This window comes from Nipponia nippon, unplaced genomic scaffold (genome assembly GCF_047370975.1).
Source record: "Nipponia nippon isolate SJK-2023a ecotype South Korea unplaced genomic scaffold, ASM4737097v1 scaffold_10, whole genome shotgun sequence".
NCBI classification, from domain to species: domain Eukaryota; kingdom Metazoa; phylum Chordata; class Aves; order Pelecaniformes; family Threskiornithidae; genus Nipponia; species Nipponia nippon.
This window is the reverse complement of record NW_028262291.1, coordinates 29553226-29573306: the sequence shown is the minus strand read 5'-3', so window position 1 is coordinate 29573306 and position 20081 is coordinate 29553226. Positions and strand designations below refer to the sequence as shown.

The window sequence follows — 20081 nt, the reverse complement described above, 5'->3', positions numbered from 1 at the left end:
GTGCTACTGAAGAAAAGGGCTTTTAAATGTTGGTGTTGCTAGCGGTACCACTTGCCACTAACAGGAGGGGGGCTCTCTGCCTGTGAGCTTTCCTCTGCCCACCATCAACTTCTTTGCTCCTGACGTAGGCAACTGTCATGAGAGATCACAACAGCTATAAATACCTCTGAAAACAACAAAACAGAAACCCAAACAACACTGAAGAGAACTTGTCAGGCAAATAATGAGCATAAGAGAGTACTCTAGAAAGATGCTTTCACGTCAGCCTGGTAGAGAATTGTGTACAGCTGAAGCTTTCTGATGACTTCACTTCCATCACCAAGTACCACCAGTGAGGGAACAGTCCTGTCCTGGTGCCAGGCATACACCAAACTTCACAAGCACTGAGCCTCTGGAAAAAAAGGGTGCAAGTTCCCACCCTGTGGAAGACTGGCAAAAGCACTTCTTCTGTGTATGAGGTGGCAACAGAGTTCAAAAGTGACTCGGCACTGTGTACCAGTGCCGTATCTAGGTATGAGATATCCCATAGGATAACAATACAGTTGTGACAGTTTCCTTAGAATACCCCTCTTCTCTTCTGTGTGTCTCTTCCACCTTGCTGGGCTGTCCTTTTAGACAGTTGCTTCTCATTAGGCTGCTTCTCTCTCCCTTCCCAGAAAGCTAGGTGAACGCAGTGAGTGTTGCTACCTGAGAAGCAGAAATGCACACCACCAGCACGCTCCTCTGGGAACCCACAACTTTTCATGTCACTCCCAAGAAGATGGGAAACCTTGCAAGACTCCATGGGCAAGTACTCGCAAGGACGAGACACAGCTACCCACCACAGCCCTTTACGTTTTCACAGATGAAGGCAAAAACCCAACTCTCTGTGACTGCAGTTAGTTCTGCCAGACCACTTAAATCATCAGGACATCACGATCATCACTGTTAAAAACTCTTGGCAGATCTCGCAGCATTAGCACAGCTATTTAGAGTTAAGTACTTCAGGTTTGGGTCCACTGGCAGTACGAGCTAGCTGCTGGGCATGCACCTATACTGAGTATCGAGCTCCCTAAAGCGAGTGCATCGCAGAGGCCACGCTTTCCGTTCTCAAGGGTGCGAGAGTTGGAGCCTGGGAGAGGTGAGCTTCCCATGGGACTCCTTTCAGTATATATTCTGGCTAGTACAGATGGGATTTGGATAAAGCACGTATGCATCACTCTCATTCTGCTCAGGCGCAGAAGTATAAGGCTTTCCTCATGATACAACAGGAAACAATCTGAAGAGAAGAAAGGAATAAAACCTGATTTGCCAACAAAACAGCCAGTTCTTCAGGAGATTTGCCATGGAGGATAATCACCTGAGCATATCCAGTGCTTTAAACTGTCTTAAATTGCATGAAATATCAGGCTTAGGCACTTTGACAGGCTTCCTTTAACATCTATGACAGTAGACTTGAATGCATCCACTATGTCGCTCAGATTTTGGTAGACAGATCCCACAGCAGCAGCCATGACAGACACTGTCCTCAGCCCAGAGAAGCTGAATTTCAGAAATGTTGCTTTCCTCAGCGATAGCAGGGGCAGAGGGCATTGTCAGGCTCAGAGACCATTTTCCTTTAAGCCTTCTGTGAAGCAGTGACCATCAATGACGACACGTTCTCCATCTGTGCAAACACTGATTTTCACCTGCAATACTCTTCAGAGGCAGCGTTTGGATGACCTGACTTGAGAAACACATTTGCTTGACTGCCCCTTCTAATTTCCACAGCACTCTGTTCTCTGGAGTCTCAGCTGTACGGCAGCTCGCTTTTATCTGGGTTTTATTTTGACATTGTAATGAGGGGAGGAAAACCCAGTGTGATATGGATATGTTATATAGACTGAGCGAGAAATATCTTTATTTGCTGAAGATGTGTGTTATTTCAGGATACTTTCGTTTAGTCTGATAAAAATGGCATTTCTATAGAAACAATTGATAAAACAAACAACAAAGAGGAAATCCCATACTAACTGTCAAAAGCCAACATACTGTTTGACAGATGCATTGCCAGAGATGAGTAAATATTCTGCTGGTTTGGGCTTTTAAAATACACAACCCTTCCCCCCGACTTACATGGTTAAATCAATTCACATTGGGCATGGATGCATGTTTTTACTGGTGAGCAATCAGAGGTTTAATTTAAAATATCCCTGCTTCACCTAGTCCCAGGGATGCCCAGCACCCTTTGCTCAGTGAGGTGTTACTGCCACCGAGTCCCAGGGTTCCACCCCAAAAGTAGACCGGAGCTGCAGAAAAAGCCACCCAAAGCTCTGTGGGTGGATCTCTGAGGAGATTTGGACTCACACACCGGCTCTGCTCATGTATCATGTTCTCCCATCAGCAAGAAAGCGGCCATGGATTGCTCACAATCCAGTTTAGCTCTCATGCATGCGCATTTCTTTAAGAACACGTGCAGTTTTTTTACTACCACAGAGAGTCCCGATGTGCTGTGCAGGACACTGCTGTGTGTACGTCCCTGCTTTGCTGGCGCAGGTCTCTCACTCTTCCAGCTGGATTCCTGCAGACGTTGGCGTTAATGTGCAGTGCAACCACTGCTTTGGGGCATGATGTATCACCATTCCTTCTGAGTTCAGTGCTTGGTCCCTTGCAGAGTTGAACCTTTAGCACAGGTGACAACTTACTACTGAACATTTTGTCCTACCAGACTCAACTCTTTTTTACAAGGGAACACAAGTAAGGACTTGTATCTTGGACCTATCCCATATTATCCTCTGTTCTCCATTCCCAAGCAGACCTGCGTGCTGCCCACCACTCTGCTCTCCAGCTACTCTGTTCTCGACTTCAGTTTCTGTCTTCTGGCAACAAACCACTAGGATTATGTCTCCTTGGTCACTTGCTTCTTAGACAACTCATCCTAACATTTATCATCTCTGTAACACACATAATACTATTGTGTTTACGGATTTACCCTTTCTGATCCCACCAAGGCCACTGCCATACTGTCTTTGTTGTTCTGAGCCCTTCCCTTTTACAATTCAGCGAGAAACCATTTGGCTGTGGGCTCTCATGCTTCTCTCTGCTTTGGAAGACCAAAACCATCCTCCAGAAAGTCACATGAAACTATTTGCTTGTGGCGAGCTAGAAGAAGGAGATGAGGGACATTGTCGGGGCTTGTGACAAGAATGACAACCTTTCAAAAACCACAGAATCATAGAATCATTAAGGCTGGAAAAGACCTCTGAGATCATCGAGTCCAACCGTTAACCTAACTGCCAGCTCCACCTCTAAATTCTCATAAAATAGCTCTCCTTATGTGAGGAATGTTTGAGTTCACCTCCAATGACTCTTACAGATGCTCTGGTGGGAATTTCTTTGCTAGCATAGCTTAGCAGACCCACGCAAGTGTGTTGGTACTTATAATTTATAGGATAAATATGAAGACGCACAAGCATGATTTATTGATGGAGCATAAGCTATATATAGTGCCTTTAACTGTATTATTAAAACTGAAGGTAAATAATTAATGGAATGCAGAAAAGATACATAAAACTCTGGCAGTTTTGATGGGAAGCATTCCTGTCTTGCAGTAATTAAAATTGAATATATTCTGAGTATATTTTTATATCTTTCTGACAGAAAAGATTATTTGCCCACTTCACAGGCACGCTAAGAGACACTGCATGTGGCCACAGAACCTGCGCAGCCAGCGTGAGAAAAATCAGGGAGGAAAAATGTTTATGGCTGTCAGGCTTGAATGCCACCCCCCGCTCAGGATAGGATTACTGTCTGTGAGTATTGACCAGTTCTGCCTGGTTGACCCTCAGATTAGTTTCAGATTAGATATAACTCAAATAACATGTGTTAGTTTTGCTAAGTTCATTGCTGACCATTCACATGAGAAGTATTACAGAAAGGTACAGGCCTGCTTCAGCAGAAAGCAAATGACAAAAGTTAATGTTTTTTATCATTAGAATCAGAGGACTACTCAAGCGAAGCAAAATTCATCTAGCAATTGGTTATGTCTCCATAGGTATCTCTCCTGGGTTTAAGACGAAAAGATGATGGGCGGACCACCCCGAAAAACCATAACTCAAACAGGCCCTTTCATGATTCAGGCCATCTACTTTACTGAATTGATTCAGTTGAAGACACACAGGGTCAAATACCCTATAACACCTTTAGGGTATCTTTTTTCACTGGATGAATAGCCATTCATTTACGCCATTTCCATACTAACATCATTAGTAAGGTCAAAGTGACCTTACGACTAGTTATTAAATTCCCTGGAGTCAGAACAGCTCAACCTCATAAGCGGTTGTCAGACAGTCTAAAGAGTCCCAACACTTAACTGAAACATGTTCCAACGCAACCAGTGCCAAGCCCTCCCTGCCTTCCTGTCCGGGTAAAAGAACCCAAATGTCTTCATCGGGGTCCACAGAAATTCATTCCTAAGTTCAGCACCAGTAAAGCCTTGGAGTGCGAGAGGTCTTCTACTCGCACCAGTGCATCTGCCAAACCCTTTTGTAAAATCAATGGTGCTCTCTTGTCCGGTCTGACGATGAACAGTGCGATAAACTAAAATCCCAGTTCCATCTTTTGCCTCAAGCAGAGGCATAATCTATTGACTTCAACAGATTTTGGAGCAGTCCTACACGATCAACAGAGTCCCAGAGCCACCAGCAATGTCGGGTGGTTCCACAGAGAAAGGAGTAGAAACCGCTGCTCTTGAGGTTTAACTGCAAGAGACTTGAACAATTATTTCAAAGTGTTTCTTGCATCCCAAACCAGCAGAAAATGGGAACGACAAAATTAAGTGGCAGATGGTGGTGGTAGAGTAACAGTTGATTTCAGTGAAATGGAGAATTGGACATCGCATTTCTCAGCAGTCACTGCTATTCCTGAACTAGGTTTGACTTTAATTTGATTCCAGTTCCTTCAGGGAGTGCAAAGCAGAGCTCCACCAACTGATGAAGTGCCATCTGGCAGGGGAGCATCAGAGAAGCACTCCGAACACTCTTGAGGCTCTCTTCTGAGAATCTCCAAATGTAATTAAGAGCAGCTCTATTTATTCCTCCTGCTAGGGGCACCTACAAGCACCAGATGTAACAGTAGTAGCTGCTCAAACACCTGTGCCAGAATCAGGTGGTAGAAAAATGTCCACTCATAAGGTTGGAATTGGGGTCACTCTTGGCTACTTAGTCAGCTGGTCTAATGGCACATCTTCAAGTGATTTGGATGGTTCCTACTTCAAGAAATGCTCAGTGACCTAAGATAGTGCAGTCATCAAGTTCACAGTCTCAGGAACAGGGTTGCTCATCAGAAGATGCACAGCTGAGGGAGACATTTTCTGCCCAGCATTTTCACTGAGCGTTTCTATTTTGTATGTGTTCATCATGGCCCTGGTTCCCTGACACCGTGGTTAAGACTGGCTGTCTGTTGACAGAATGAAGGTTTATATTAATTTCTCCAGATTTAAGTGCTTTCAATGCTCATAACAAATAAAACTTGCTTCTGGCTGTAATTTTGCACTAGTATCATAGCTTTCCAAAGCAATAAAAAAACCCAGTGAGATTCAGTAGACAAGAAGGTGCTGCGTTTCTTCCAGCATTAGAGCACCTGTGGTGAGTCCTTCCCAAACAGTGAGCCTACCTGGTCCAATCCAAGCTCTTCTATCTCTGTCTGTACTCATGCCCACAGAATTCATCTCCAGGTAAAAGGCTGAAAGGCAACCAAGCACTAAAACTAATGACCAATATGAAAATCAATGCTTCTGCATGTTATGACAGCTTTCCAGCACTTTTTAATAAAGCTTGGCATATATAATAAGTGAATAATCAGACATGAATAACAAATTACAGCTATGTTTATACAGCTTTATGTACTTGCTCTCCTGAAATAACTCCACTCTCAGGCACATCGACACCCTCTAATAATGAAAAGGCACAGATCATACATTTATACAAACGTATTTATGTGCAGGCACACGCTATTGGATGCAGGTGCCCTGTATTTAGATCCAACGAAAACGCCTGGGAGAACTCGCACTCGGACTGCACCAGCCAGGAGCGAACTCCGGGAGGTAGTTCAGCGGCAGGTAGTTCAGCGGCGGGACTTTCTTTCACGAGCACCAAGCCGCCGGCGGCCTCCCCCCACCTTCTCCCCGGCCAGCGGGGGAGCCGGCACGGGACCTGCCTCAGAGTCACCGCGGGACCGTCCCTGCGGCGCCGCTCCACGCACCCGCCCCGCGGCGAGCGGCCGGGGAACCGCGGGCGAAACCCCTCAGGGGAGGGAAAATGGCGCCGCGCCGCCCCGCCCCGCCCCCGCCGGAGGTGATGGCGCGCGCGAGCGGAAGTGACGCCTGGCCGGGCGGAAGTAGCTGCCGCGGGGCGGGGCGGAAGTGCTGGCGGTGAGCGGCGCGGCCCGAGCGCGGGTGAGTGGCGGCCCGAGCTGTGGGGGCAGCGGGGCCTTCCCCCGCCGTGGAGTGCGGGGTCCCCGGGGCGGCGGCGGGGGCAGGCCGGCCTCGCCTGGTGCAGACAGCCAGCGGGGCCCCGGGGCTTCGCCTGTGCCACAGCGTAAAGAGGAGCGCGGCTACGGGCGCCGTGCGGCATCCGGGGCAGCGGCCGTGCCCCCCGGGCGCTCGGGGCTGCGGGGCCCTGTTTCGCCGGGTCCCTCCCCCGAGCAGCTCCCTGTCAGGGAGAGGCCTCGCCGGGCCTCCTGGCCTCGCCTACCCCTGCGTCTTTAAGACTTCGATTCAGACTCGTTTAGGGAAAGCCCGTGAGGGCTGTGAACGCATCGGGACGCATCAGCTCTTTAGTTTGTTAATAGCAGCTTGTTGCTTTTAATTTTATTTTGTGCCATGCTGGTGCCTCTTTATTGCAGAGACTATTCAGGCAAGCTGGGGACAGTAGCGTTTCTGGAGGCAAGGTGCTGTATGCGTGCACATGGTCACTGAGTCTTACTTGACCAGCGTGAGATGAGGAGACGTTATTGCAGCTTTCGACTAGGGTTTTCCTTCTGGAAGGAGGGTCTTTACAGGTATCTGCCTTCTCTATAGCAAGTAAAAGCTGCTGCCTGTCTTGTCAAGCCTAGATGTTTTAGACTGTCGGTCATTACAGTATTGTGTGCAGAAAGTGTTTCTGGGACAGTGCAGAGCATGCACATCACCATTTTGCAAAGTAGCCAAGAATCCTGAGTGAGGTTGTCATTGACTACTAATCTAGAGTGGAGAAATTGTACCTTTCCGTTGATTGCTGAGATGTGACTCTTTGCTTCTCTTTTAAATTTCTTACCTCAACCAACAAGGTCTGAAGAAATACATCAATTTGAGGCACTGATTGTGGCAGCAGGAACTTGTGTTCTTCTTTGACCCCAATCTGATAACTTTAGCAAAAGAATGCAAAGTTGTAGACTTGAGGATGAGGGGAAAAAAAAGACAGGGTTCAGATATCAGTAGGAGTCAGAGATGGTTCTTTGCTTTTACATGTACTTGCTACCTTTTCTCTTTTAACTGTGTCTAGTTCATGGCTGTGTTGTGATGTAAGTATCTCCCTTGGGCTGTAGGGCTCTGCTGCTGCGGAAGAAAAATGCACTGTAAGTGCAGATGAGCTAGAATAAAATAAAAATCATAACGGTAGTAGATCATATCAAGTAACTAAATTTTTTTGTAGCCTGAATGGTGCCTATAAAAACCTTGGACAGGAGGGGAGTGGTACTTTGCTCAAACAAATGCTGTGCCTGATTCTTATGTTGTTTTACATCTGCTGAGAGTAGTGTCAGAAGTTGGTAATATATGCCTCAGAAGCTTAAATGCTGCTTCTGGAAAGCATTGGAAGAGTATTATAGAGCTCAGTTTCTCTGTAAAGTAAATGCCATTCTCTGTGATACACTGGTACTGCATTAATTGGTGATTAGGATCCCTTACTGTCCTAACTGGTCTTCCTTCTCAGGCTTACACTTGAGCTGAAGTTGGTTAATCCAAAAGTGTATCTTGGCACTTGAAGCAGTCTGTGGCTGTATTGTCTTCTGTGCTTTTGCATCTTCTTTTAGTCTGACTTAGACTACTGGTCCCAGCTGCATTTGTAAAACTTCCTGCAGCATTGACGGGCTTTTCGAACAGTATCCGTGGAAAGTCCAGAGCATGACAGAAAACTACTTGTTGAGACTTTTAGTGCATACAGGGGATACAACAGCAGATGATAGTGCATTGACATAATAATCACTATGTTCTGGTGCGTATAGGTGCTCGTGGTCCTTAGACAGCATTTCTGATCCCTTACATGCATTCCTAGGACAATATCCTCAGCAGGTTGCGTGTGTCGGCTAGATTGTGGTCCCTCTAGGCAAACAGTTTGTGTGCAGTTAGCTTCTAAGTAGCCAGTTGCAAGACTGCAGATAACCAGACCATAGGATGCTGGGGTTAGTGCTGATCATCAGTAGTGTGTTCTTTCTTGCGTGTTTTTTCTGAGCACTGGTGGATAAGAATTACTCCCTATGATGGTCAGGTGAGTGTTGCTAGTGTGCTTAGATGGCTTCCAGGGTGCATGGAAAACGGTACCATTAGAAAGCAAACTATTTTCACTACATTCTGTCTGCCTGCAAGTGCCATATGTATGTAAGCAATTTCTAGCTCACTGGACTTCAGAACGACCAAGTCAAAGGCCTTGGTTGTATTAAATTTCTAGACTCAGTTAGAACACAGAAAGAACACATTTAAAGCTTTTATCTATTTTGGCACCAAACTTCTGTATTACCATCTTGTAGCTCTTTACATTGGGTGGCCTCTATATCCATATGGGGGAAGGAGTGACTTTGAGGAAATGATTCCTGGAACAACATCTAACCTCTTCAGACAATGACTGCATAGTTGGCTTCTTGTGCCTGACAATTCCCCAGACAAATGAAGGCAGTTTCAAGGCCCGCTATATTTTTGATTAATGCTTTTAATATGCAGAGACTCAGACAAGTGTATGTACATCCCTGTGTAGAAGAGGCTTATTGCAGAAAGATTAGCAGCACACTTTGCTTATAACTGGGTGTTTTGTGTCTGTTAATCCTAGCATCATCCTCATTTGGGCTTTGAAGCCTGTGATGATAGGGCATGAAACACTTGCCTTCTGATGAGTGTGGTGCTGCTTATGCATATCAAAGAGGGACCTATCAACGGAACTATGACTATTGCAGCCCTGTGTTGTGGAAGAAAGCTCCATAAATAAACAGCAAGTGGGTGTGTGCTTATGCTAGGAGTGCATGAAAAAGGAGCTGTCTGCAGAAGTTCCAATTTTTGCTGTGCAGTTGCAAGGGAACTGGGCTGCAAGAGAGTGTTTATGCATTCTCAGTCAGAACCACAATGACATCCCAGGTGTTTTTGTGTTAAATCCTTCTCCAGTAGTAGCAAGGCACTGCAGCAGGGTGTTGCCTTCCCTTTGTGTCCTGAAGTAGCCTTCGCTAGTGGCTGTGTTCCACAAATGTCCTTGACAGTGTTGGCAGAGAAGTTGGGCATTTTCCCTGTGTGCTGGGAGAGGGTTTTATTGTTCAGAGGGTTCAGGGAAGTTCCCCTTGCTGCTGCTTGTACCATATGTAGGCTTGGTGTAAATGGAAGTTGTTGTTCTGGGGCTCTTGAGCTGACAGCTTTCATTAAGGTCACTGTTTTGAGATGTCTGAAATCGAGCAACTAACTCGTGATGCTGGCATCGGATGAAGAGGTCTAGTTCCTCAGTCATGAAGTGCTGAAGTGAATGGAGGCCCTGGAAACCTCAAAACCTCTGAAAATCCACTTTGTTTTGGTACACTAAACTCTTAAGCCTGAATGGTTTTAGTCCAGCTTTTGCACAAAATGAGGGGCAGGAAAAAGAATTTCAGCGAGTCTTACATGGTTGGTGGTTTTATACTAAGGCCTTGATTTAAAAAAAAAAAACCAAACAACAACCAAATGTAAAACTCCCTGGACCTCTTCATGCTCTTGGAAGCAGCAGCATCACATCTAACCAACTTCGGTCAAGAATGAGATCCCTGAAGATGGTATAAATATTCCAAATGTAGGTCATAAATACTGCATGAGGTAATTCTTGTGTCTGTTAGCATCCTTCCCACAAAGTATCTCCCCACATATTTTACAATAAAGTATGATAATAGCATAAGACAAAACATTGGCTTCAGGGCAGTGGCTGTGCCTGCACAATGATTGAACTTTGTTTTGGTCTGAGATTAAGACAGAGTTACACTTCCAAGCTTTGCATTTTCTCATGTGTACAACCAATCCATATGGCAGATAATTGTAGTTTTAAAAATCCATATCCACTTTCTAGCTTCACAATAAATCATCATTGAGTCCTGATGGGCTTTTAAAAGTGGAAGAGATCAAATATGTACAAAATATTTCAACATACCAAGTGTGGGAGGATGTCAAGTCTGTAGCATTAGTGCTGATCAGTGATTCAATTAGTGTGAAATGTATTTGCAAACACTTTACTTGCTGCCTGTGAGAAACGGATTGACAGTCCTAGGCTCTGGGAATAAGAGGTGAGGAGTAATACTCACGAATGTTTTCATGCCCAGTAGATGGGAGGTGGAATAGTTGCCTTCCTAGTAAGTTCTCGTGTTCACAGGGGTAAAAGTCTTTATAAATACCACCCTTGGATTTCAACCCAAAATGGGCCTGGGCAGTGAATGAAAATGCTTGGAAATAACATGGCTTCTTCTAATACGAAGGCGGTGAAAGAGTGAGAGAGAACTAAAACAGGAGGACTACGTAAGGAAGAAAAACTTTTTTGACTTGGGAGATTTGAGTAAGGAGAGCAAATGGAGTCAGTGAAAGTGAGTGCATTGTCCACATCTACGTAGACAGGCTCTTGCATCTTGACAGGGATGCTAATGCTAGGATCCTGAGAAGACTGTATGCTGGAGGGGAGAAGTTTGCATGATACTGTGCCTCTGATGTTCTTGGTTGGTGTTGATATCAGAGTAAGTCAAATCTGTTGTCTTGGACCAGGTGCTTCTGTGGCTTTGCAAATTCAAGGCTGTGTTGTTGGCATTCTGGCAGGGATACACTTGTTGGCTGTTTCTTTGCTGGATGGATGCCATTCTGCTCCCAGCTGGCTGGTAGACCAGGTGTTGGCTTGTCTCGTAGCATGCTGTTCGGCAAGGAAGAACAAGTTAAACAGTTTGTCTGGGACTCCGGTACAACTAATTGTGTCCTGGGGTGATCCTGAAGTAGGGCGGCTGCAGTATGTACAGGAACAGCAGAATGGGACAAAAATGAATAGTTTTACCTTGCTGTCCCCATCCTCTCCGCAGGAAATCCAGCTCTGTAACCGGTTTTCCATGTCTTCAGTAGGTTCCATGTAAACAGCACGCAGGGCCGGGCTGCAAGAGCAAGAAGGCAGGATGTTGTCAAGACCAAAGCCTGGGGAGTCCGAGGCAGACCTGCTGCACTTTCAAAACCAGTTCCTGGCAGCCAGAGCTTCACCTGCAGTGAAGATTGTGAAGAAAGCAGACAAGAGGAAAGGGGAGGAGGGGAGCACAGATGCTGAGAGACCCCCACTGCAGGACCACAAGGATGTAGTCATGTTGGACGGTAATTTCCCTTGTGGAATTCTTTGAATTACTATGTTTCTCTGTCTCTTTCCGTGTTCCTCAGTGCTTGCTCTTTCACCTCCCTCTCAATCCAGTGTTGCTTTTGCCCTGCATGTCTGTCCTCCTTGCACTGTTGTTTGTTCGTAGCCTTGTTGGAAAATGCACTTGTCCAGTGTTATTAGCATCCAGTAGAACCACCTTTCCAACACATTGCCTTTGTCTACATTTATCAGCTCTCTGTGGTACCTTGCCAGCCTGCCAGCCTCAATGCAAGAGAAGTTTTCTGTGTTTTGTACCCATTGGTCACTCAGTGCTTATTTTGCCACCTATCCAGACCCTGTTCTCAGTGTCTTTGAGATTTAGCTCTGCTAACAGCTTCAGCTTTCAGCCAGCAGATCTGGATTGATAAGCCCCCTTCCTGTGGTTTTGTTTTCCTCCATCAGTAGTAACAGTAACATTTCTTTTATGTGCTTAATAGTCTCAGAAGCTCAAGGTGCTTTCTTTAAAAGCAACAATTTAAATCTTGCAGTGCTTGGTTCCAGGTAAGGAAATATGATCCCAGTTTATAGATAGTGAAAAGGTGGCCTTGTCTTGCTCATGATCATACAAATCACTCATTGTTGGAGCTGGCAGTGGAAATGTGCTTTTCTATGCCTGAACACAACCTTCAAGGATACTATTTGTTTCTGTACAGCCTTGCTTCTTCCCTTAATACTTGCAGTCAGGTCTCAGTAACCTTTCCTGCATATGCAGCTCTTTAAAAAGACCTTGGTGCCAATACATAAATAATAACATTCTTGAGCATGCTTCTCTCCACTACCCAGTGCAAGTCAGAGACAGAAGACTCTTAATTGTCTTATTGTTTCCTTGTTGTCTTTGTTTCTCATCAAATCAATAATAGGTGCTATTAGGGAGCCTTTGGTCTAGTACCTGTTGCACGGTAGTTATAGTTGAGTAACTTGGCTGCTTTTTTTTTCTTATTATTTCCCCTCCCTAGATTTTCCTGATATTCTCCCAGCTCTAACTCCAGCTCCTCCAAAAAAGTCCAAGATCAAAAGTAGCTGTGTCCACTTCGAGGATGAAGATCCAGAGGAAAGACTGGAGAGTCATGATCAACACATTACAGCAGTCTTCAGCAAAATTATTGTATGTTTGGTTTTTATGCGATGGTCTAGTGTTTTTTTGAGTGCTGTGAACTAAGCAGTGAGCAGGAATGAAAGGTTCTGTTGCTGCTTTTTATTTCTACAGTGTCATGAAGCAGTTGTAGCACTGTAGACTAGTGTCCTGGAGCACCTTGAAAGAAAAAGCTTTTGGGTATGTTTTTGCTGTCAGTTAAATATGGATTTGAATCTGCTCTCCAGTCCAGGCTTCCTCCAGGTCACAGTCCTTGAATGCAGGCATGTGCTCTAGTGTGGATTTGGGTGAGTTTCTGGACTCTCTTAAAGGAGGTGTTCTCATTGCTCTGCACTGGCCCACGTTTTCCTTTATCTGATTCTTTCAGTGGTGTGTGGAGTTTAACAGCCCTGCCTTTTGGAAAATAGCCCCACTTTGGCTCTAAATAAGCACAAGGTACTCTGAGCCTGACAGCAATGTAGCAGAAAGCTTGTGAGCTGCAGAGCTGGGAGATTTTGAGTCCACTCTTAGCTAAATGGTATAAACATGCCTAGCTGTTGCAATGGTTTCTACAGGGTTTGAATTTTTTGCTGCAGGAACGAGACACAAGTGCAGTAGCAGTGACCATGCCAGTGCCCACGGGAGACCCATTTCCAAGGACATTTCACCGCTCCGAGATAAAAAGTGAGGTAAGATTGGGAGCAGCTGTTTTATGCTATCTTCATTAACTATTAAAACTTCCCCACAACGAAGCTTAATGCTTGGTGGGTGGTAGGGTTCAGAATAAGTGACTTGGCATGCTGGAGATTAGGAGCTGGCTCAACATATCTCTGGCATTACCACCTTAGTGTAGGAGAGAGTTCTCCTACCAAGCTGCCATCAAGCAGGCAGTCCATACCCTGCACTTAAATAACATTGTAGTCCTTTTGGTTTAGGAAAAAAGGCGATCCCCTTCTTTAGTGAGGTGGATCAAATCTGTGCTGTTGTAATAGAATTGATCCTCTTCTGCTTGTTTTTCTCTGAGGAGCAATCTCTGTTAATTTGTCTACCAGGTTTGATTAAGTCTGTACTCACTGAAGTTGCACCTGATTTCTCCTGGTGTGACATTTGAATACCCAAATTCACAGATTATCTTTTGCAGCTTTTTGGATTTTGACATAATTTTTTTTCTGAGGCTGTAAAACTGGAAGCCATGGCTGCTATCATCAGTCGTTGCTGTAGCAGCAAGAGCTGCTAGCTGAGTGGGAGTCAGATGCTGGGAATTGGTATGTGATTGATAGCTGTGGTTGCTTTGAAGAGGTAGCTTATTTTGAAGGACAGCTTTTTTGAAAGGAGAGAGTAATACTTTTTAAACTGCCAGTTCTGTTTACCTGATGCAGGAGTGCACAGAGCAGCTACCAAATATTCAGACTGCCTTTTAAGCTTCTTCTCTGGACTGGGGACATGCAAGAGGGTTGGGGTTTTTTTGTTGTTGTTGTGGTTTTTTTTTTTTTTTTGCTTGGTCTGCTTTGGATTTCCTGTGCAAGGCTGTTCAGAGCCATGCCATTCCATCACCTAGGCAAGCAGCACAGTAATTTAGTCAGGATTATTTTAGCACCACTTGCCCACTTCTTACTGTGTAAATCTCTTCACCCTGCTGCTCTCTAATCACCTTATAAGAAGCTTGTTCCAAGCATGTGGTGAGCACAGTGCAGTATAGCCCCATTTATCCTCAGTAATGCAAAATATTCAGCTACGCAGAGTTTCCAAACAGCAGGAAAGCTGGAACTGTTGTGTTTAGTGATATTTTAGGTGTACTTTCCTGGCTTGAATTAACTTATAATTAATCATCTTCCTTCTCTAGGTAGCAAAAACATTCATGTTTTTGTCTCTCCTAGCATTAAACTGTGTGTTAAAAAAAGAATAGCACACGCACAGAAAAGGGCAGGTGGCTGCCAGCAGCTTCTCTGTGTCACGTCCCAAAGTCTAATCTGAGGGTGTCTTTAGGATCAGATCTATACATTTGTTAGTGGCAGGTGTGCGGGGGAGTCTGGAGAGGAAAGTGGTGACACGTGGCTTCCCTGTTTGCAGGTGAAGGTGGGATCTGGAAGAAAAAGCATCTTTGCACAAAAGATGGCAGCGAGAAGAGCTGCTGAAAAGGTAGCAACAGCTCCCTCTGCTGCTGAGTGCGTGCAAATAAGATCGGCTGCTGCGGATGCCCTGGATCCTGAGGGATCAGCAGGAGAGGCACCTCTCCCCCGCATCAGGGATGGTAAGTGGAGAAGGTTCTGCTTATCCAGCCTACCGTATTTACATAGTCTTAGTAACCATAACATCAGTGCACCTTATTTTTAAATTAGGCTAGCACTGTTGTCCTCACTCTAGGAATCTCAAGGTCACTTGGAATGTCTGTGGTGTGACAAGGATTTGAAATGGTCTGAGACCCAAATTAACATTCTCAAAATTGGGTTAGCTTTCTCACTGATTTCCTTTTTGCTTCACATGGGGCCAAACAGATTTCTTTTTCAAGGTTCTTGTCCTCCTTTTCCTCTCTGTTTGTTATATGTAAAGTTTTTCTTGTTTCATCATTGATTTCCACAATTTTAGGAAGAGGGTTCTTCTGTCTGATGAAGGTGTTTGAGACCACTGTGATGTGGGTTCTTACTCCTACCTAGAAGCTGAAAGCTCAGTCTTCCGTCACCAGATCCACTGCCATGAGGCTGTGTCTTTGCTCCATAAGGAATGCTGTGAGGCAGCGCTGATGAGTCAGTGCCACCTCCAGCAGTTACTTGTCTGACAGCAGTGTGACGAGGAAAGATGAAACCAATTCAATTGGTACCAGCATCTCCAGGTTCTTTCCTTTTTTTCTTTTTCTTTTTTTTTTTTTTTGTTTTTGTCTTGGGCAATCCTATTTGCTTAGGACCACCGTGTGTCTGGGTTTTTCCCTGACACCCTCTTTTTCACATTGAAATAGAGGCCAGATGTTATTTGAGGGTTATCGCCATTTGGTTAAGGTTTCTGTCTGCCCTGACCCCTGTCAGAGAATTGGTAAGAGAACCCTGAGATGTGCTGTGCGTGCACCGATCCACCATCCAGGTCAATATACTGTGCTTACTGTGTATCCTGTTACAATTGTGTGTGTGTACTTCTGCCTGAGAAATCTCAAAGGGAAATACAGCAGCCTTATAGCTGTGATCCTCTTGAAGTAGAACGCTTCTAAAATGTAGTAGCACAACAGAGGGATCAGAAAATGGCTTGGCCTCCTCAGCAAGATTGTTGAGGCTGGATCACTAGAAGCAAGAGGAGAAGAGGGGGAGCTCCATTTCTTGTAGTAACAACTTGTTTGTGCTTGGTAACCCTCAGCTTAGTTGCTGATGGTGGGAAGCTTACTGAATCTTTTACCAGGTCACTCTGTCTTCTCATCTGTTTCTGCTCAATATGCAAGACAACTCCTGTGGAAATGACATCGAACCTTACCGGTGTTACGATAAGCATCATTACTGCTGTTTGAACAGGGATTTGATACTTTCAGGGTTGGCTGGTTTAGGGTCATAGGGATGTTCCAAGTCACTATATGGAGCATATGAACAAAGCATATGGAATAAAGCCACTAAGTCAGGTCCTTGTATAGTGGGCTACAGGACAGCTGGAGGGTCTGACTGACCAAAGGAGCATGTTACCCTACTGCTAGAGTTAAATGAAATGAGCCTTTAAAAAGGATTTAGATCAGGTGATAAAGGAGACTTGATTTTCTTCAGGGTAGGAAAAATGCCCCTCTGCTGGAACTTCTAATATGTTTAACCCTTAAAGGTGAATACAGGACAATGTTAGAAGCAAACATGCTGGTGTTGAGAATGGATCCTGTATCACTCTGGAAACTGGTTTACCTAATAATTTTAATTCTCTGTCTCACTCAATGGATACTTACTAGGTCATGGTTCAGCTGACATACAAATGTGGGTTCAGGTGTTCTTGGGCAGAGAAAGAATCTAATATTCACTAACTTGGAAGAATGGTCTGACTCAATTTATATTAAATGGAATTAAATTAAATTAAATACCTTTTCTTGCTGTTGTTTTGCATTAAAGAAACAAAATTCCTTTACCCCATCCCTCCCCAAACTCCTAAAGAAATAAGGTGGAAATGACGTTTTGTTGTGTCATGGGCTGAAAGCCCAAATATTTTAGTTTTGTTTGAAGCTAAACTAAACTTCTTTACTCCTATATTAACTTAAAATCATAGAATCGTTAAGGTTGGAAAAGACCCTTAAGATCATCGAGTCCAACCATTAACCTGTCACTGCCAAGTCCACCACTAAACCATGTCCTCAAGCACCACGTCTACACGTCTTTTAAATACCTCCAGGGATGGAGACTCAACCACTTCCCTGGGCAGCCTGTTCCAATGCCTGACTACCCTTTTGGTGAAGAAGTTTTTCCTAATATCCAACCTAAATCTCCCCTGGCGCAGCTTGAGGCCGTTTCCTCTCGTCCTGTCGCTTGTTACTTGGGAGAAGAGACCAACCCCCACCTCGCTACAACGTCCTTTCAGGTAGTTGTAGAGAGCAATAAGGTCTCCCCTCAGGCTCCTTTTCTCTAGGCTAAACAACCCCAGTTCCCTCAGGCTCTCCTCATAAGACTTGTGCTCTAGACCCTTCACCAACTTTGTTGCCCTTCTTTGGACACGCTCCAGCACCTCGATGTCCTTCTTGTAGTGAGGAGCCCAAAACTGAACACAGGTGCGGCCTCACCAGTGCTGAGTACAGGGGGACTACCACTTCCTTAGTCCTGCTGGCCACACTATTCCTGATACAAGCCAGGATGCCTTTGGTCCTCTTGGCCACCTGAGCACACTGCTGGCTCATGTTCAGGCAGCTGTCAACCAACACCCCCAGGTCCTTTTCTGCCAGGCAGCTTTCCAGCCACTCCTCCCCAAGCCTGTAGTGTTGCATGACGCAAGTGCAGGACCCGGCACTTAGCCTTGTTGCATCTCATACAGTTGGCCCCGGCCCAACGATCCAGCCTGTCCAGGTCCCTCTGCAGGGCCTTCCTACCCTCCAGCAGATCAACGCTTCCACCCAGCTTGGTGTTATCTGCAAACTTACTGAGGGTGCACTCAATCCCCTCATCCAGATCATCAGTGAAGATACTGAACAGGACCAGCCCCAACACTGAGCCCTGGGGAACACCACTTGTGACCGGCCGCCAACTGGATTTGACTCCATTCGCCACCACTCTCTGGGCTCGGCCGTCCAGACAGTTTTTAACGCAGTGCAGAGTGTGCTTATCCAAGCCATGAGCAGCCAGCTTCTCCGGGGGAATGCTGTGGGAGACGGTGTCAAAGGCCTTACTAAAGTCCAAGTAGACAACATCCACAGCCTTCCCCTCATCCACTAAGCGGGTCACCTTGTCATAGAAGGAGACCAGGTTCGTGAAGTAGGACCTCCCTTTCATAAATCCATGCTGGCCAAGCCTGATCCCCGGGTTGTCCCACATATGCTGCATAATGGCACTCAAGATGATCTGTTCCATGACCTTTCCTGGCACCGTGGTCAGGCTGACAGGCCTGTATTTCTCCGGATCCTCCTTCCGACCCTTCTTGTAGAGAGGCATCATATTTGCTAACTTCCAGTCATCTGGGACCTCCCCGGTTGACCAGGACTGCTGATAAACGATGGAGAGTGGCTTGGCCAGCTCCTCTGCCAGCTCCCTCAGTATCCTCGGGTGGATCCCATCTGGCCCCATGGACTTGTGAGCATTCAGGTGGAGGAGCAGGTCGTTGACTGCCACCTCTTTGACAACTGGGGCTTCATTCTGCATCCTATCTCCATCTCCCAGCTCAGGGGCCTGAAAATCCTGAGGATGACCAGTCTGACTATTAAAGACTGAGGCCTTCTCCTCGTCCTTCATGGCAATGTTTCCCTCCGCATCCAGCAAAGGAGGGAGATTCTCCCTGGCCCTCCTTTTGTCACTGATATATTTGTAAAAACATTTTTTGTTATCTGTAACAGCGGTGGCCAATTTAAGTTCTAGCTGGGCCTTTGCCTTTCTGATCTTCTCCCTGCATAACCTCACAACATCCTTGTAGTCCTCCTGAGTCACCTGCCCCTTCTTCCAAAGGTGGTAGGCTCTCCTTTTTTTCCTGAGTTCCAGCCAAAGCTCTCTACTCAGCCAGGCCGGTCTTTTCCCCCGCTTGCTCGACTTGCGGCACATGGGGACAGCCTGCTCCTGCGCCTTTGAGACTTCCTTCTTGAATAACATCCAGCCTTCCTGGACTCCTTTGCCCTTCAGGACTGCCTCCCAAGGGACTCTGTTAACCAGACTCCTAAACAAGCCAAAGTCTGCCCTTCTAAAGTTCAGGGTAGCAGTTTTGCTGACCCCCTTCCTTACTTCTCCAAGAACTGAAAACTCTATCATTTCACGGTCGCTGAGCCCAAGACAGCCTCCGACCACCACATCTCCCACCAGGCCCTCTCTGTTCGTAAACAGCAGGTCCAGCGGGGTACCCCCCCAGTTGGCTCGCTTACCAGCTGCATCAGGAAGTTATCTTCCACACACTCCAGGAACCTCCTGGACTGCTTTCTCTCTGCTGTGTTGTATTGCCAGTAGATATCTGGTAAGTTGAAGTAAGTTGAACTTGGCCACAAAGGTAAAAAAAACCAAACACGCAAGCCTGATAATGACAAAATGGGATGCATTCAAAATGCTGTAGACACTAAAATCACTAACTACTTTCTCTGCTGGATCTTATAGATAAAGCTGGTGACTTTTTGACCTCTCAGCGGCCTTGTCTCATAACGGGAGAGGGTCTTGGAAGCCAAAAGAGTGAGCAGGAAGCTCAAGCTATTCACAAAGAGAACTTGGAGAAGCTGCGGTCCATGTCTGAGGAAGAGATCCTGCAGGAGCGGGAAAAGCTTCTGGCTCAGCTGGGTATGTGCTTCCCAGGGTGCATTCTAGAGATGTGGTAGTTTACAGAATGTGTAGGTGTCCTGAAGTCTTAACAAATTCACAGATCAGAGATGGGAGTTTGGGATTCCTGCTCATTGCATATGTGGATAATCTAGCTTCCATGTCATATGAGTAGCTTATGAGTAAGAATTAAGTGTGAAGGAATTAAAGAGCGCTTATTCCTCAGTGAGAGGAGGCTTAACTTAAGTCTGTCTTGTCTCCCCTTTGCTGTGGGATAAGGTGGTTCATGCACTCTGTTACTTTGCACACCAAATACCTGGTTACATATATGGGTATTGAGGTCCTAAAATGTAATTCTCTGAAGCAGACAAAAAAGCAAAGCTATTCTTACGATGGCCATAGCAATGCTGAGGTAAGAGTGAGCCCTTGGTCTTCCCCTCCAAAATACCTAAGACTTGGGCCAGAACTGTCAGTACCTGGATAGGGGAAACATGGGCATGTGGGAGATTTCAACTCAAATCTGTACTT

At 45.7% G+C, this 20081-nt stretch overlaps 1 protein-coding gene across 8 annotated transcripts in view; it reads left to right on the top strand.

Moving 5' to 3' along the window:
* The first annotated feature begins 6362 nt into the window (after positions 1–6362).
* The window catches only part of RPAP1 (RNA polymerase II associated protein 1), a 44960-nt gene continuing 31241 nt past the window's right edge, over positions 6363–20081 (top strand). For 3 of the 8 annotated variants that reach the window (XR_015701931.1, XM_087746261.1, XM_087746254.1), the window contains exons 1-6: positions 6363–6412; positions 11312–11554; positions 12551–12699; positions 13263–13355; positions 14737–14917; positions 19398–19574. Coding sequence is in view for 7 of the 8 variants with exons in the window: in XM_087746261.1 (XP_087602387.1) it covers positions 11365–11554; positions 12551–12699; positions 13263–13355; positions 14737–14917; positions 19398–19574 (790 nt within the window). In the remaining variant the exon portion in view is untranslated. Of the gene's footprint in view, positions 6413–11274; positions 11555–12550; positions 12700–12801; positions 12975–13021; positions 13123–13262; positions 13356–14736; positions 14918–19397; positions 19575–20081 lie in introns of those variants that run through there. The other 5 variants (XM_087746255.1, XM_087746256.1, XM_087746259.1 and 2 more) reach the window with 5 other exon arrangements.